General features: G+C 43.6%; 1 protein-coding gene across 2 annotated transcripts; it reads left to right on the forward strand.

The window, feature by feature from the left end:
* Nucleotides 1-258: 258 nt before the first annotated feature.
* On the forward strand, nt 259-8527 carry TMEM250 (transmembrane protein 250). Of its 2 annotated transcripts, XM_043498547.1 has the most exons (3): nt 607-794; nt 4584-4767; nt 7924-8527. In XM_043498547.1, the coding sequence occupies exon 3, from the start codon at nt 8057-8059 to the stop codon at nt 8474-8476; it is 420 nt and encodes a 139-aa protein (XP_043354482.1). In that variant the 5' UTR covers nt 607-794; nt 4584-4767; nt 7924-8056; the 3' UTR covers nt 8477-8527. The 2 variants fall into 2 exon arrangements, 1 of the variants encoding a protein (XP_043354482.1); XR_006275975.1 differs by lacking the exon at nt 4584-4767 and having other exon boundaries at nt 259-794.
* Nucleotides 8528-12379: the final 3852 nt, after the last annotated feature.

Consider the following 12379-nt stretch of genomic DNA (forward strand, 5'->3'; position numbering starts at 1 on the left):
ACGGTTCGGTTCCTGCCACAACCGCGCCAGGCTGGCAGAGCGCTTCAGGCGGCCGGCGGCCAGCAGGTGGTGCCGACGAGCTTCCCTGGCGCTGTCCCCCACCGGGAAGAGAGCCCGGGGGGGGGAGGCGAGCCCGGCAGGGCGGCGCTTTGCTCGCTCGCTCCAGCCCGCCTGCCCCCGAGCTCGCGCATCAGCCAGCGCGGCGCCACCCCTCTGGGCGGCCGTTAATTAACCGTCGCCGCTCCCCTGCGGGCGGGGGCCAGCTGTCCTCCGCCGAGCGGAAACTGGGGGGCGGGGGCAGCCCCGGAATCGGATAGCGAGAAACGGGGGGCAACAGCTCGCGCCAGCGCTGCCCCCCCCCATCCCCTCTCCTCGTTCTTGCCCCCAAGCTCTTATCTCCACCCCGCCCGTTCTTGCCCCATCCCCATCCCGTTACCCCAATCCTCCCTTCCCCCATTATTCCCCCCCACTCCCCTGGGTGAAACCCCCTCGCCTCACCCATTACTGCCCCGCCCCGCCTGTTCTTGTCCCGCCCCCGTTGCCCGGGCGACAGGCTCCCCCTACCCTCGCGGCTCTTCTTTGGCTGTCCCCGGGGAGGCGAGGCGATCGATGATGACATCATCATTTCGCGCCAACCCCCCCCAGTCGCCTCGGCCGGTACCGGTTGGAGCCCGAGCGCCGCTGGCCCGCACATGCGCATAGCAGCGCTCGACCTCAGGCCCGGGCCCCCCCCGGGCCCGGGACCCCTGCCCCCAGTAGCGGCGGGCACTCGGCCCGGGACCATGGGCAGCGCGGTGAGTGTCAGCGCCAGGGTGCGGCTGCTGGGGCGGGCGGGAGGCCGGTGCCCCCGAGGGAGAGACGAGGGCGATCGCCCAGTGACCCGCCGCCTCTCGGCCTCTCCCAGCTCCTGGCAGTGAGAGGCGAGGGACACTGGGAGCGTGGGGCTGCGTCCCTGCCCCTCTTGCCTCATAGCCCCTCCTGGGCCTTTGCAGTGCTGTTAACGGAGCACGCCGCCTTGAACGGCCCCTTACCCCTCCTGCGAACCCACCTCTTCCCCTGGGGTTTAGCTGGGACACGCCCAGTACCTTCCCCAGACCCGCGGAAGAGCTCTGCCTGTCTCTCTCACCAAGAGAAGTTGGGCCGATAAAAGATGTTACCTCACCCACCTTGCGTCTCATTTGTGCACCTATCCTCTGTTTCAGAGCAGCAGCCGTGTTAGTCTGTATTCGCAAAAAGAAAAGGAGGACTTGTGGCACCTTAGAGACTAACACATTTATTAGAGCATAAGCTTTCGTGAGCTACAGCTCACTTCATCGGATGCTATCCTCTGTGTATGCCGCGTTGGTGTAGCTGTGTCCTGCCCAGGATATCGGCGAGACACAGTGTGGGAGGTAATATCTCTTACAGGCCCAGCTTCTTTTGGTGAGAGAGGTCGGCTCTCGAGCCACATACAACTCCCTTTCATGAATTTATCAAATTCTCTTTTTGAACCCTGTTATGCTTTTGGCCTTCATAACATCCTGCCCTGCAGGGAGTTCCACAGGTTGACTGTGCGTTGTGTAAAGAAGTACTTCCTTGTGTTTGTGTTAAACCTGCTGCCTCTCAATTTCATCTGGTGACCCCTGGTTCTTATGTTATGTGAAGGGGTAAATAACACTTCCCTGTTCACTTTTCTCCACCCCACTCATGGTTTTATAGACCTCTATCCTATCTTCCCATAGTTGGGAGGAGGGCATGGGCCACAGAGAGAAGGCAAAAGGGAGGGGAGGAAGAGATGGGAGCAAAGGGATGTGGAGGAAGGTAATGGGCAGGGCCTTGGGATAGTAGACTGGGTAAAGTGTGTGTGTGTGCTGTGTGTTAATTCTTCTCTAAGGGAGGCAGCCCTGCCCACATCTGCTTGTTCTCTGTATGGACATTGCAGTAGCCCGTGTTGCTCTGATATCAGGTTATTGCTAGGAAATGTCATTCTGTCCAGTGCTATGTTGTGATTTGTGGCTGTACCAAACTGGTTGCTCATCTCGCAGAAGCTTCTTTGATGGTGTGAGTGTACTCTGCCAAATATGTGTGTGCGTATAGCGTGTTGTTTGGTGTCCATGTGTACGTATTATGGTGTATGTCTATATATGTATATACTTATAGGAATATATGCATTGCCAGACTGGGTCACCCACAGTCCATCTAGTCTAGTATCCTGTCTGATAGTGGCTAGCAGCAGTTGCTTCAGAGGAAGGTGCAAGAAACCTCATATTAGGTACATGTGGGAATATCTGCCCGTCTCCTAATCTCTCAAATTAGAAAAAGCATGAGGTTTACTATCTCTCCGAAATTTTGTTAACTCCTGATCTACTATCATTATTTTATACAGTTTTTTTCGTGTCCCCTCTTTATTTGTAAGGTAAATAATCCAAGTTTTCTAAATCTCTTTTCAGCTGAGCATTTTTCCTGGCCATTGATCGTTCTCGTCACACTTTTCTGAACTCCTAATTCTGGATTATCCTTTTGGGGGGAGGGGGTGTGTGACCAATACTGCACATGATATTGTAGATGAGACCACATCGTTGATTTACAGAATGACATTGTAATACTCTCTGTATTCTCCCTCTCAATTCTTATGCATCCTAACATAGTGTTTGATTTTTTGGCTATAGGTGCACACCAAGGCAAGGTCTTCATTGGCCTCAGTGTCACCTAGCTCCTTTTTCTGAATTGATCGTCTTAATTTAGAATCTTGCAAGGTGTATGAGGAGTATATTTTTCCCTCCAGTGTGCATTACTTTTCATTTATCTACATTGAACTTCATTTGCTGTTGTGTTGCCCATTCACCAAGCTTGTTTAGGTCCCTCTGAAGTTGTCTCGCAAGTCTCTGTGGGCCTGATTAACTTAAATAATTTTGTGTCATCTGCAAATTTTGCTACCTCACTGTTTACCTCCCTTTCCAGATCACAAATAAATATATTAAACAACACTGGACCTAATCTAATGTGATTCTAGTAGAGTTGGTGTTATAGGAGGTAATTATAGCATTTTCATCATGAGCACCCTTTATATCGAGAGAATAAAATGTGGTAGCTTGATTGCCTTGGAGACTGATGCCTCCATTTACTCACAGAATGGGATCATCATGGGCAGCAGCACTTTGCATGTGTGCACATGCATTCCCCATTCTATCTTAGCTAGCAGGGAAAGGTCTGAAAGGGCAGAAGGGAAGTCAGCTTTCAGTGACATTCAGATCTTTAGCCTGACACCAGGGCAAAGGGTGCCAATGGTGGTGAGGGTTTTTTGTGTTATGAGAGCCTGGATCCAGACTGGCACTGAGCCAGCCGGAGGGGTTGGTCTAAGCCTCTGAGTTGAAATTCCCAGAACCACAGTATCAAATGCAGAAAGGGTTGACTCAGTTTTTCATCCTTCTGAGGTAGATACTCCCTTGCAGCAACAGATTTTTTTTTTTTTTAAAGATCTTCAAAATAGGGTGTATAAAATTAGGTATCCACATCCATAGTTAGGAACTTAAACTTTCATGTGTAGGTGCCTAAATACAAATTTTGGTGCCTAACATTGTAGACTAAGATTAACAATTTTGACTCTGTCCTGTATGGTCTGTAATGGGCATTAAACATACTATAGTAAGAGGGGGAGGTTGCCTAATAGTTCCTGGGAAAAATTTCCATTCTCCCCCTTTTGTGCAAGGTACTGTGCACCAGCTAGTTGATCTTTTTCTATCCCTATTACAGTTGTAATTTGTGGAGGTGGATGAATTTAGGCCCATATTAGTTAGATCCATGTGAATAGAACCTTGAACCTGTTCTGAACTTTAATGATTTCAGTGGACGTTCCTCCACACAGATCCAGTAGCTTTTGGAAGGAAAGATGCTGTAGATATATGAAACATAATTTGTTATATCCTTGCAGAAAACTAGTGTTAATATAGTGTTAAGGCTGAGGCCAGGTCTCCACTATAAACTTACCTCACTATAACTGTGTCATTCGGGGATGTGAAAAATCCACACCCCTGAGCAACAGTTATACTGACCTAAACCATGGAGTTGACAGGAGGGCTTCTCCTGTTGACATACCTGCTGCCTGTTGCAGACGTTGATAGACTATGTCGACGGGAGAAGCTCTCCCATTGGCATAGAAGTGTCTTCACTGAAGCGCTACAGCTGCACCATTGCTGTGTTGTAAGTGTAGACCTGCTCTGAAAGATCAAGCACCTAAAAGTCTACAATTTCAGCATTGGGCCCTAGTCATGAAATCACTTATGCAGGTGCTGAACTTTAAGATGAGTGGTTCCTTTGAAGCTACAGCTGGAAGCTTGACATTAACTCTGTTCCTTGAGCTTATACCTTAATAGAAGTTTCTCTTTATAACATTATAAATTATTTGTCAAATTGCTACCATGTACAGTATAATATAAGACAGCCATATATGCAATAAACTACAATATATATGTGCTTCAGACTTGGCTTGATTTTTTTTTTTTTTAAAGTCTCAGTGAGATAAATAACAAGACAGTTGTTTCAGTAGTTTGGAAGTTATGAATATTTCAAGTCAGCAAAGTGAAACTTATTTTTTTATTTTTTAGATCAACTCAAACATAGAAAGTTGTGGAGCTGTGGAACACCCTAGCAATCTTTTTCACTGTACCTAACTGGTCAGGTGGCACTGGAAAATGTCAAATATTATTTCATTGAAAGAGTTAAATGAGATCCAGAAAAGTCAACAGATTATTGACCTTTTGCCGAATGGATGGTTATGTCATTAAAAATGTAATATTCTTAAAAGTTTACATTTCATCTTACAACACCCCCTCCCACAGCTGCTCCAGTGTCAGTGTTAATCTTATCTAAGAGCATAGACCCACTAAAAGTCATTTATGTTTACATGATGGGCACAGCAGCATGCAAATGAGAACAAGCTGTTGCTGTTAAATGACCCGGTCAGCTCAGCTGTTGGAGCAGATCTCAGATTAACCTGCTGATTGTTTCATGGTAGAGAATAACAACTCTTCCTCTATGACAAGGCTCAGACATAAAGCCAGTATCTTAACTACACCCCAGCATAATACCATTAAAAAGGGGAGTATTCATGGACAGGACAGAGCAGATACAGAAATCAGGTTTTAATGCTCTGACCCTTTATACTTACGAATATACTTACTCTTAAGTAAGTAAATAGTTCAATTGACTTCAGTGGGGCTACTCATCTGAGTAAAATTAAGTAGGTGCATAAGAGTTTGCAGGAACAAGGCCTTAGGGAAGGATTTTAGAATATTCAGTAATGTTCTAATAAACGGTATTCAAGAAGAGATTGTATTTTTAAAAATACAATAAAAAATAATATATAGAATGTTGTTGATACTGCCATATCTAATACAGGAATATACTAAGTTCTAAGTTTTGTAATTTGTCCATTAACAATATTTTTATTTAAAAAAAATCACTTAAAAGCAGTATAGTGTGTGGAAGCACATTGTTACATATACGATCATGTGTAAGTTTTAGTTATCTAGAACATCATCTGTTAAAAAGATACTTCATTTTCTTAATCACAAGATTAAGAATAATTCATAATCTGATTAGAATAATAATGCTTTGCATCTATGTATTGTCTTTCACCCAAGGATCTCAAACCACTTTAGAAACTTGAATTAATTGTATGTTATGGGCTTTTTCTGTAGTGTTTCTCGTGATAGTACCTGAGCACTTTACTAAATTTGTTCCTATAACACTGTTGTGAAGTAGGGAAGTATTATTCCCATTTTACAGATGGGAAGCTGTAGCAAAGACTGGGGAAGCGACTTATTTAGGGTCATATAGGAAGCCCCTGATAGACCCACGAGCAGACCCCCAGATCTCCCAAATAACTTAACCACAACACCAATAATTTTCCTCTCTGTTAAGCCCCTGGGTCATACTGTGCATTAGTTATTAAGCAGAATTTACTTGGGGATTTCACCTTAAACAGTGCAACAATACATGGCCCCATTAAATAGGTCAGGATTATTATCTGTACAGGGTTAACTGAGGCAGAGTGTGGTTATGACTTGCCCAAAGTTGCTCGTTGAGTTAATGAGGCTGTTGTGAGGTTTGTAAAGTACTGGTACTTTAATATCCTGGCATATAAGGTATTATAAGCTTATAATAACTAATAGTAGCCTTGGTGGTAATAGAAATTAATTTCAAAGGATGCTCTAATAATAAAGTGAAATTTTTTGTTAGTCCTAGCAATGATAGTATTTCTTCTTCAGCAAAAGAGAGAACTTTCCAGGCCTGTGTGTCTGAACTTTCTCCAGCTGTGAGATGCAAAGTAATAACAAGAAGCAATGTTATGGGGTGTGAAAGGAGGCTAGGGAAGTTCTCCATTATTTAATGGCATTGTCTGATTAGTGTATTGTCATCTGATAATTCCTGGAAATTGGCACATTAGAAGCATGAGGTGAAACGGAGAGCAGCTAACAGACTAATGCTCATCACTGTCAAATAATAACAAAGGTTACATGGAAACATGTTATGATTATAAATCATAAAAACTGCGTAAGACTAAGGATATTTAATTTATCGTTGTAGAATATGAAGGGAGAAATAAGATAGGTAAATACCTTTTAAAACTATGGAGCACAAGGAATTGCCATGACAGTGAGCCCTCAAGGCTCATCCAAGCGAAGGAACATACATCCTGTACAGTGTGGGGAAAAAAACCACATTGCTTTGTTTTTCTTGCAAAATGTTCCATTGTTTTCGTTTTGTTTGTTGGAAACATCATTCTTGGATATATTAGCAGGAGTGTTGTAAGCAAGACACAAGAAGTAATTCCTCCGCTCTACTCCACGTTGATTAGGGCTCATCTGGAGTATTGTGTCTGGTTCTGGACACCACGTTTCGGGAAAGATATGAACGAATTGGAGAGAGTCCAGAGAAGAGCAACAAAAATGATTAAAGATCTAGTAAACATGACCTGTGAGGGAAGATTGGGGGGGAAAAATGGGTTTGTTTAGTTTGGAGAAGAGAAGACCTAGGGGGTCATGATAACAGTTTTCAAGTACATAAAAGATTGTTATAAGGAGTAGGGAGAAAAATTGTTCTTGTTAACTTCTGAGGATAGGTCAAGAAGCAATGGGCTTAAATTGCAGCAAGTTTAGCAGTTTAGGTTGGACATTAGGAGAAACTTCCTAATTGTCAGGGTGGTTAATCACTGAAATAAATTGCCTAGGAAGGTTGTGGAATCTTCATCATTGGAGATTTTTAACAGCAGGTTAGACAAACACCTGTCAGGGATGGTCTAGAGAATATTTAGTTCTGCCTTGAATGCAGGGGAGTGGGCTAGAAAACGTCTCGAGGTCTCTTCTGGTCCTTCAATTCTGTTATTCTATGATGCTTAGCAAGGTTTAAATTGAGCCCAGAATTGCTATTGTCTCTACTATGCCCTGTATTTATTTGCACAGTACATAGAAATCCTCATCAAATAGAGTTTTACTTATAAGTGAATAAGGATCAAATGAAAACCCATACATTAGTGGAACTACTGACATGGGTAAGGACTGGTCATGTTGCAGTATCATGCCCCATTGATTAAGGGGATGTGCTGTATGTTAATTAACCTTGCAAAATTGTCATGAAAATATACCAGTTCAGAGAGACAATCCTCTTGCCTCCACTCCATTGCAATAGTGAGGTTGATGGTAGGCTAATATTAGAATCTAGATACCACGCTGATTGGGTGTTTTGTAATCATCTAGTTAGGCAGGAATGGAAAAAATTGTATTTTACTTTCCCATCAAAAAAATATATTACCCCAAGCAAGTGAGTGAATAGAGTTTTGCAAGGTGGCTGTAAATAGCAGCCAGGTTGGAATAGATCCACCAGACGCTCTCTATCTCCCTCTGGAGTTTTTTAAATGTGTTTTCCTTCTGTTCCTTCCTGCAGGCCTGTTCCTTCCTGGAAATTCAGCAGAAAGTTTGCATTCATAGGTTGCTGAATCTTTTCCATATTAATGGATGACATTTGGTATGTGCACTGCAAATCCTGCTCTGGGACTCTGTGAACTGTGGGGTGCCTGATGCCTGTAATCCCCATTCCCCGCCGTGTCCGTTCTTTCCACGGCCCCCACACAACATGTCTTCATTCAGCCTGTGGCCCAGTAAGGACCACTCACTTGGTGCGCACCAAGTACAACAACTTCGACATCTATCTGAAATCCCGATGGATGTACGGATTCATTCGTTTCCTGCTGTACTTCAGCTGCAGCCTGTTTACCTCCATCCTCTGGGTGGCACTCTCTATCTTGTTTTGCCTTCAGTACCTGGGCATCCGGATCTTTCTGCGTTTCCAGTACAAACTCTCCATCATCCTCCTCTTGTTGGGGCGAAGGCGGGTGGACTTCAGCCTCATGAATGAACTGCTCATCTATGGAATTCATGTGACCATGCTGCTAGTGGGGGGGCTGGGCTGGTGTTTCATGGTGTTTGTGGATATGTAAATAAAGTGAGCGCACGTGGGCTCAGGAGGCGACTCTTACTCTACCCCAAAACATATATCTCCTTTGCCTTCTTTAAAATATAAATTTATTTATCAGTGCTACTTTTTTGATAAATTCATGTACCTGTCTCTGGAATTGGGTTTATTTTTATTTTTATTTTATTTTTTTATTTTTGAGGGCTGGGGTGCTGCTTAATTCCAATCCCCGATTGCAAGTGGGCTACATTCGATTTTTGTTTGTACAGTGAAAAGTACATACATTTCCTTTCAGTTCATTGGAGTCTAGCCTGCTGAACTATTCCAGTGGGCATGAAAAGGGCAGTGATTTAACTGGAGGAGGGAAGTCAAATAATTTTGCACCCTGCACCTTTAATCCAGCTGTCTCCTCTTGCTAAAAATGTTCAGTGATGTCCTACACAAGTAATATATAGTCCTATCTACCCAGTTTTCTCCCTCTATGTATTCTGGACTTTGCGTTATTCTTTGCTAAACATATTGGGCCAAATTCATCAGTGATTTGAGTAGACTTGCACCAGGAATGTATTTGGACCATTTTGATATTTTATTTACCTCAGTCTGCAGCTTTGAGAGCTTTGAATGGCTGTACCACTAGGCATTTAGGGTGGGATCTTCCAAAATCACTTGACATTGACATATCATTCCATTTGAAGTAGTGGAAGCAGAGTTAGGCCCAATGCTAAACGCTTCTGAAAATTCCACCCTCGGCAAATAAACCACTGGAAAATGATAGGCCCAGAGTAACTCATCTCCATCTCTTCCTTAATGCCAAACATATTTGGACCTGATTCTGATCTTTCTTACTTTGGGTTTACTCTAGTGTCTTCACGGAAGTTACTCCTGAATTGCACCAGTGCAAGTGAGATCAGACTATGGTGTCCTTCATTTAGGGGAACTTGAAAACTAACCAAAATCTGAAAGTTCAGCGTTGTGAATTCTTAAATATTATAGAGGAAGTATTCTGGATCTGCCACCAGTTGTTGTAGGGGAAGGTCAAGTAATTAGAAATTTTTTCTGCGGATTTAATAATCGAAAGACAAGTTCTGATCTCAGTCATACCAATCTTAATTTGGGGTAATTCCCCTGAAATCAATTTACACATAACTGCAACTGAGTTCAGCGCCTGGCCCAAAGTGTCTGTTCAGAGTTACCAGCATTTATTCAAAACAAACTTAGAATGTTGTCCTTTTCCCCATTTTTCTGTAAGGAATTGCAGATTGATTCCTTACAAGAAGGTTGGCTACAAAGACCAACAGCTATTTCTGTTTTCAAACTATTATAATTCAGTCCATTGAAGTCAATGGAGTCATGCTGATATAAAGTTAGTGTAAGTGAGATGAGAAATTAGGTCACTAATGTATAGAAAAGAACATTTTTGTGGTCCAGTATTTGTATTGCCTTCAGTAGGGTTACTTCAGAGTCCAATATATACTCATATGCAGAGGAAAAAGGTACTTTTACATTGCAGCTTGTGGGAACAGTGCCTTTTGGTGGCAGACCTTTTGTTTTGCAAATTTGCAGATGCAGAGTAGGGATGCTTCTGACTGAAGCTTTAATCTAGAGCAAAACCAGAAATTATTTATACGGTCTGATAATCCAGTAATACAGACTGACCACAGGGTGCTGATTAAGGCTGGGTCCCTGCAGAATAAATCTTAGATCAGCACTGCAGGAGCTGAGGGACGTTTCTGTGGGAGCAAAGTGGTTAATCAGAGTGGTGCCATGAACCATGTTCTCTTGATGCTCCGTGGCAGTTGCCAGAACTCTGCATGTAACTGCTCCCCTTGGGTTTTGTTCTAGGAGAGCTCACCCAAGTGCTGTGTTTATTAAATCTGGCTACCCAACCTGCACTCATCACCCTTGCATCTGAGCACCCTGCACATTCTTAATTTGTTTTACTAATATCTTATGTTTAAGGCTAAGATTTTGTCATGGGTATTTTTTAGTAAAAGTCACAGAAGGCCACAATACAGTGCTGTTAGGACTTGCAGTTGCTCCAACTCCACCACTGCCCCCGGGGGACTGACCCAACTCTGGCTGGCTGGCGGTCAGCTGTTCTGGTGGCCCAGGGGTTAGCCACTGGTCAATGGTTCTGGCAGCTGTGATTTGAGCAGCCCCGAGGCTGACAGCTGCTCCAGCCCTACCCCAGAAGTAGTCCCAGAGGTCCCAGAAAGTAATGGAATCTGCGACCTCCGTGACAGTATCACTGCCTTACTTATGTTTCTTATATACGAGTTTCCAGAATTGATGGGAGGGAGGGAGATCCTCTGTGATACTTCCATTCCCCAGTCCTCCCACCCAAAATTCAGAGGCCCAGATTCTGGGCTCCAATGCGCAGACCCTTTCTAGCAAAGCTGTATCGGGTCTCTGGGGAGGGCGGTTCCCCAAGTGGGATAACAATGCCCTGTTATCTCCATTCTCCATGCAGCTCCCAGCCTAAAGGAGTAGAAAGGATTAGAGTTGGAGTACTCTGGGCACCGATTAGCCTAGCCTCCCTGACAATTCATAGAGAGTCACTAAAGGCAATATAAGTTACAGCAGCCGTGGGGCTGCTCTGACTAATGCTGGGGCCCCAGCAGCCCCCAAACCATTCAAAATCCCAGAGATGCAAAAGTCAGGTAAAGACACTTGTGCTCCTCCCAACTCTGCCTGGCTGGCACATCACAGAATCTGGCTTTAAGTCAGGTGGAAACTCTTGGCAGAGGGGATCTCTTTCAGTGCTTATTTAAATAACGGCCGGAAGAGGGGTCACTGGAGAGTGTGCTGTCTTGATTTCCCCTCACCTGCTCCAACTTCTACATGACCTATCTATAGCAGTCCCAGTCCTTGTTGATCCGGGGAGCCAGGCACTAAACGTGCACCCCTGTGTTTCAGTGCATTGCAGTGTTCCTAAAGCGCCACGCTGGCCCTTGGTGTCCAAAATTGGATATTACGTATCAAGTGAATGTCCTTCTAAAGTCAAGTAAAAGGGTAATGTTTATCAAATCAAGAAAAGGAACAGACCAAGTCAAGGATAAAAGGTTACATAAAAGATTAAATGTAGATGAAAATGGTGCCCTGTATATGAAAATGATCCCCCAATTTGTTCCCTACGCCCAAATGTCTGCTATCAAAATGCCCTAAAGCTTCACTTACCAAGACCTGACTTCAGGACTCTGTGATTCTCCTGGAAAGGTGGATAACTTGGAAGGCTGTAAATGCATGGTGTGATTACAGCAGGTGAACAAGTAGCAAGATTCCTATGTTCTATTCCCAGATGTGTCATTGTATTGCTGTGAGCTTGGGTAAGTCATTTAAACTGACTCATTTTCCACATCTGTAAAATGGAGATTATACCTGTCTTCCTTTGTAAAGTGCTAATGATCTTTGTTTGAAAGGTACTAAATACACAAAGGGGAAAAATATTATGTCATGGGCACTAAGCCAGTGCAAGACTGTATTCCTTAACATCACCATCAACTATGCATTGTATCAGCTGCAGCTGGGGAAACGATGACCTTTGAACACCAATATTGGCAGGTAAGAGGAAGAGGGAGTAGTTTTCAAATTTTTAAAATGTGTCAACTTGAACATTTTAGGTGTACATGAATAGAATAATATTTGGCACCTATATAGCACTTTTTTCATTTTCAAAGTGTTTTACAAACACTAGCTAATTAATCCTCACAACATCCCTAGGAGGTTGCTGAATAAGTAAGAACTTGGTAACGATTTGGGATTGTAATCAGTGTTTTAATGCAGGGATTTTGTTTTTAAGCATTTAAGTTTACTTTTAATTAAAGGTTTTTCTGAAGGAGTTGAAGTGTTCAAGGTGACCTACAAGTTCAAGGAGGTGAAGGTGAACTGTGAAGGGAAAATCCTGTTAACCAAGCCAGATCTATATTAT

This window comes from Dermochelys coriacea, chromosome 16, assembly GCF_009764565.3.
Source record: "Dermochelys coriacea isolate rDerCor1 chromosome 16, rDerCor1.pri.v4, whole genome shotgun sequence".
Lineage (NCBI taxonomy): Eukaryota > Metazoa > Chordata > Testudines > Dermochelyidae > Dermochelys > Dermochelys coriacea.

Coding starts and splice junctions, on each gene's coding strand:
- TMEM250 (XM_043498547.1), top strand. CDS start 8,057: ATGCCTGTAATCCCCATTCCCCGCCGTGTCCGTTCTTTCCACGGCCCC.